This window comes from Microtus ochrogaster, chromosome 18 (assembly GCF_000317375.1).
Source record: "Microtus ochrogaster isolate Prairie Vole_2 chromosome 18, MicOch1.0, whole genome shotgun sequence".
NCBI lineage: Eukaryota > Metazoa > Chordata > Mammalia > Rodentia > Cricetidae > Microtus > Microtus ochrogaster.
The window spans coordinates 21,736,491-21,742,362 of record NC_022020.1 but is presented as its reverse complement, the minus strand read 5'-3'; the positions used below and the strand labels follow the sequence as shown (position 1 = coordinate 21,742,362).

Below are 5,872 nucleotides of genomic sequence, written 5' to 3'. Positions count from 1 at the left end.
TCTCTCTCTCTCTCTCTCTCTCTCTGACACATAGGGACACAGTACAAAAGAACTTTTCTGAAACCCCAGAAGAATCCCTTCTGCAGAGCCCAAACCTGCAGCCACCCTGACCTAAAGCTCCTAGCCTCTGAGACTGTGAGAAGGTAAATATCGCTTGTGTAGGTCACTCTGCTATACAGTGGGTGAAGGCAGCTCACCTATGAATAACCGGCTCTTGAGAACCCTGGAAAACCTCTCTCCACAGATGCATGCTATAGGTTCCCAAAACTAACTGCATTCCCTGCCAGATGGCCACCGTGTGCCTCACTGTGCGTTAGTTCTTGGGTGGACTGATATCTTCTTGCCTTAGCTCTACAGCCCTGGTCACATATGATTTCCCTCACGGTCACCTCCGATTCCATCCCCCACTCTGCTAACTTCCTGAAGTCATTTTTTATTAGACAGCAGTTCAGTAATGGAGTTGGAGTGGACAGAGAATGAATTATCATCAGCTCATTTTTATTCGGTGTTTAGCTCAAGGCCCTTGAAACCTTAACACATAGGAAATAAATCAATAGGTAAATGCGCTCAAAATATTTTGATAAGAAACTTGCTAGTTTGGGATTTCTTAAGAAGTCAATAACAGATCTCCTTAAAGGGCCACCAGTCTGTTCAGCAAGATTCAAATACATAAACCAAGGAGTACGGCAGGTGGACTTAGGTTTCACATCTATCATGATCGTGCAATACATTCCCAAATGTGGGTATATTATACAGGAAAATCAGCTAAGGAAAAGCCCTGGACAGTGTCTCACCTCCAGGGAAATGCAACAGTAAGAAGCAATACTGATTTTGAGACTAGCTCTCGGCACAGTTGGTGTAAAACGGAATATCACATCATTTGAGACTATGCTATCAGTGCGGTTATTGTAAAAAGGAGCATCACAAGAAATCAGAGGTCAACGTGGTTGTCATGAGAATTATTAATACATAATATTTATTATTATGAATAATAAAATGTTATTCAAAGACTGTTTGCATAAAGGTTGCCTTTTGTCACTTACAAGATGTAGGTGATTATTCCTACAGACCACATGTCCACTTCCGGTCCATAGGCACAGCCTCGGAGAATCTCAGGTGCTACGGAAAGAAGGAAAATGAGGTTCAGTTGGAGTGCAACCTCAATTACTCACATTTTAATTGCAACCAGTGGGGAGAAACAAATTCCCTCCTGGACTTCTGAACTCTCATCACCAATCCTCTCTCTCATGACCACAGTAGGATGAGCAAACTCTCAAGTCTAGTTCTCCAGGAGACACTGCAGTCTTTGTCTATCATGGGTGCAGGGGAGTAATGCTACCGGGGAATCAAATTCTGTACTACATTACCATGACAGGGCTTGAATAGGATGGGCAGAGGTGTATCTTTGCTGCAAAAAATCCCCCTACTCCAAAGGGCACTTGATACATAGACAAGGAAGAAATGAAAGTTAAGCACAGTCAAGGGGAAAACAGGCAAAATTACACTTCTCAGAACTCAAGAACTACCTGAAGCAGTGGGTATGCAGCGATGGTGTGTCTAGGGCAGGGCAAGGACCAGAGCAGACTATGGGAAGGGTATGCAAAACTCGAGGACAAGAAGGTTGGCACAGGAGCAGGAAAGGGCTCTGACACACATCTTAGCCTTGCCTGCTGTATGTCAGTTCCCAAGGAAACACTGTCCCTAGTGTTCTTGAAGTCATGACCTGAGAAGGGAGGTCTTCCCTATGCATAGCAAGGCATATTCTATTAGCTTTCTCTACTATTGGGGTAGGGAGGCCTTCTCAACGTTGGCATGGTCCTGGAGAGAAGACTACAGTGATCTTTTATATTTTTATTACCAGAGAGATGTGAAATTAGAAGCCACTGGCTCTGATGGTTTGCACTGAGTACTGGAGAAGCACTGTTCTCCTAACTCACAGAGAAAGAGCGCGAGGAGCAATGCACTGCCATCTGCAGAGAGATGGGGCCTATTAGCCACAGTGTATTCTTTAGTGCTGTAGATGCTGCTGGGGCCCCTAAGGGTTGAGTGGCTTGATACATGCTGAGGGTCTTTGCAGTATGTCTGGGGGATCAGAACACCATATTCCCCCAGATGGGGCCTCTAGAATCAGTAAATTGGCTCTACTGTCTTCACTAGAAGGACATCTGTCTAGACCAAAGGTTCTCAATTTGTGGGTCATGACCTCTTTGGAGAGTTAAACAACCCTTTCACAGTTCACCGAAGACCATTGAAAGACTCATATAGTTATGCTATGGATTATATTACATAACAATAGCAAAATTACAGTTATGTGGCAGCAACAAAAATAATTTTATGGTTGGGGGTCACCACAGCATAAGGAACTGTATTAAAGGGTCACAGCGTTAGGAAGGTTGAGAACCTTCCTAGGCTCTGGAAGGTTTTCATTGGGCTCTGGGTTAACTGGAAGATTGCTGTGACTTTTCCACTGGTGGCTTTCCGTGTCACCTTCCACTCATTCTTCTTCCCTGTGGAATTGTGCTTTACAAAATATAGGAGATAAGTAGCCAAGGCGGAAATGTGAAAGGGATATGTGCCAACAGATGAAGCAACCACTCAGCAAGATGCACCATTCAAGGAATTGTATCTGGATCCAAAAAGGCGTGCTTATATTCAGTTGAATACAATTATTCCTAGGGAGAAAATGTCCTATTAAGATTTGATAAAATTATAAAGAATGCCTCCCCCTGTCTATGTCTTTGACTGTGGGGTAACCTTCATTTCCTGGGGGAATTTGCATCTCAAAGAAGAAGTCTTTGAGTCCCTGCTGCATGTGTTTTGTTTAATCCTTGTGCCAAGGGAACTTGGATTTGGCTGCCAGCTCCTGGAGAGCCACTGTCACCTCCTCCTAGAGCGGAACAGAGAGCACAGCGGGTCTTTGGTGAGCACAGTGAGTGGTGTCAGCCCTTGCTCACTCAGACCCTGACATCAGAGCACCTGATGAGAACTTCATATGCATGTTGGCAGAAGCTTTTACATTTCATGAGATGTAGTGTGTTTGTTTGTTTAATGTTTCAAATCCAAGTGAACTGGACTAGCTCTGATTGCCAGATTCCCTTGGAGACTTAGCCTGCTCTATCTCATTTCTCGTTTACCCTGCTAGCCCTGGTCCTATAGTTCTAGTAAAGTCAAAGCCCTGGTGAGGGTCAGGTGTTCTCTCCTGCTCTCTCATGGCACCCAGCCAAGAGCCCCGCAGCATGTAAACACCTGGAAAGGAGGTCCTTGTTGACAGCTCAGTCAGTAGAGCACTCTTAATCTCAGGGTCATGGGTTTAAGCCCCACGTTGGGTACCATTTGTTGACAGAGGTTTCTGTCTCACCTGGTCCCGCAGCCGTTCAGTCCCAAAGAAACACATAGAGGTCTACATTAATTATCAACTGGTTGGCCTATTACCTCAGGCTTCTTTTCAACTAATTCTTACATCTTAAATTAGCCTGTTTTTCTCGTCTGTGTTAGCCACGTGGCTTAGTACCTCTTATCAGTGACGCATTCTCATCTTGCTTCCTCTGTGTCTGGCTTCCTCCGTGATGACTGCAGGCTGACCCTTTCCTCTTCCCAGAATTCTCCTGTTTTCGTTGCCCCACCTCTACTTCCTTTTTGGCTACTGGCCAATCAGCATTTTATTAAAACAATACAATATAAGTGGCAGGGTACATGACCACTGTCTCACAGCAGGTCCCCTTAGTGCCCACCATGGAGCAGATGCAATATTTGTCCCATACAACATCTGCTTTTTTTCACATCAGTGTACAAACATCCCCAGTAGTAGAGTATTTCTCCATAAGGCATTATCCTGTACTGAGTCAACTTTGGGAGTTAAAGTTTAACTGAGACAAAGAGAACTTAAGATAGGTTCTTATCTTCTGTAATAAATATCTCTTAAAATACTTTTTATAAAGTAAAAAACTTACAATATCTTTTATTTGGGGAAGGGGCAGGGTTTATTTTCTTTCTGTAATCTTGGCTGTTCTGGAACGCACTTTGTGGACCAGTTCTCGAACTCACAGAGATCCACCTGCCTCTGCCTCCTGAGTTTGAGGATTAAATGCATGTACCACCACCACCTGCCCTAGAACTTATAATATCTTAACTCCAATATAAAATTGACGTCAAACAAAGTCTAACTCAATTTCAATGTTAACTCAGTTAACTATTTTAAATAGTATGATCTCTAAGTCAATAAACCATCTAAAGTAGTATAAAGTATTTTCAGATACCAGAGAGTAAGCCCTTGGCTTTCTTTGGAATCAGCTGGTATCCCTTATCTGAACTCTTTACATAACAGAAAGCCTTTTCCAAAAGCTTTTCAAAATCACTTTCAGGTTCTGGCACAGCAGTCTTCAAGTCTCCTAGGTATCAGATGTCCTCACAATTGAGTCTAGTAGCTCGTCGTCTCCATCGAGTAAGAAAGAATGGAGGACCAGTCAATTAATTTCTATTTGCTATCAATAGCAAACCAGATGTTGCAGCACACACCTGTGATCCCAGCATTAGGAAGAGGAGGCAGGTGGAGCAGAAATTCAAGGTCACTTTTGACATCTCAGAGTTTGGGGAAAATGTGGATTCCAGGAGACCATCTCAAAACCAAACCAAGCCAGTGGGAAGAACATTACCCTGCCTTTAAGGCCATGAATAGCTAGCTCACCTTCACACTTTTTCTCACCCTATTTTCAAAGCAAACAAATAAAATCTAGGGAGACAATGTCCTTTCAGGGCTTAAATACTTTGTTCAGATGCACTTCAGTGCAGGGCATGTACCTCAGTGGTAGAATGCCGAGCTAGTGCGCCCAAAGCCAGGAGCTTCACGCTCATCATTAAAAGAGGAAAACTCTTTTACATGATGGACAATCAATCATCTTTTCTGATGGTAATCATTTATTGACTGGCACAATTTTGGTTCTTGACTGTGCCTTTATCACTGCTTCAGGTAGGCGCCATCACCCTTTCCTACTTACTGGGTTAACGCCAGAGTGGCATTTGCTTATGAAACTTTTCAAGCTACTGTTAACTCTCGACTGCAACAGATCTGAAGTAAACTAAGAGTGGAGGCAAGGCACGCATGCCTTCTTTCACCCATCAAATAGTTACTAAGCACTTGCCCCATGGTAGACACTTGGTAGTTCAGGATCCTGCGAAATCCTAAGGAGCAAGTCCCAACCATGTTAATTAAAAGTAAGTCATAATGAAGAGATGTTAGGTAGCTGCTGGCATTCCTGGGAGGAGGATGTCTTCAACAGGGGTTAGCAGGATCACATAGGTCATGGAGGAAGCAGTTTAAATTGAGATGTACGGAATCCAGAGAAGTTAACTAGGCAAATGGGGACAGGGTGGTTGACAGGAGACAGTAGAGGGTTTCAAGTGGAAGAAGCAACTATGCAGCAGTCCCATGGCAGAAAGGAGCAAGGCCTGGCTCAGGACAGCAGTGGGGCTATGCTCTCCAGAGAGGCAGGTGGAACTAGTGATTTTCTTTGCTATCAAATCTACTTTTGTGTTAGCAAATCAAACCCATGGGGGTGAGGAGCATGGTTCCATACATCTCAATGCTTGAACCTGACTTTCCGGGGTCCTCCATTCCAGGGCTAAAGGAAAACATTGCCAAAGTTTCCACTGGAAAGCTCTGCCATGAATTGAAATTTCTAGGAGCCACAGAGATCCAGTATATTTTTTCTTTTCATATGTGTGTAGTCGGTACACGTGCGGGACAAGTGCACACGGGTCTGTCGGAACATGTAGAACACAGGCGACAATCGGGTGTCATCCCTCAGCAGCTGTCTACACGGTGTCTTCCTGGCTGGTGGTCTGCACAGTTTGCTAGGCTGTCTCTGCTTCCCCG

The 5,872-nt window shown here is 44.1% G+C and overlaps 1 protein-coding gene across 1 annotated transcript in view; it reads right to left on the bottom strand.

Moving 5' to 3' along the window:
- The window catches only part of Camk4 (calcium/calmodulin dependent protein kinase IV), a 223,147-nt gene that overhangs the window by 6,521 nt on the left and 210,754 nt on the right, over positions 1-5,872 (bottom strand). Inside the window, exon 7 of the mRNA XM_013349620.2 lies at positions 1,044-1,119. Coding sequence (XP_013205074.1) covers positions 1,044-1,119 — 76 coding nt within the window. The remainder of the gene's footprint in view (positions 1-1,043; positions 1,120-5,872) is intronic.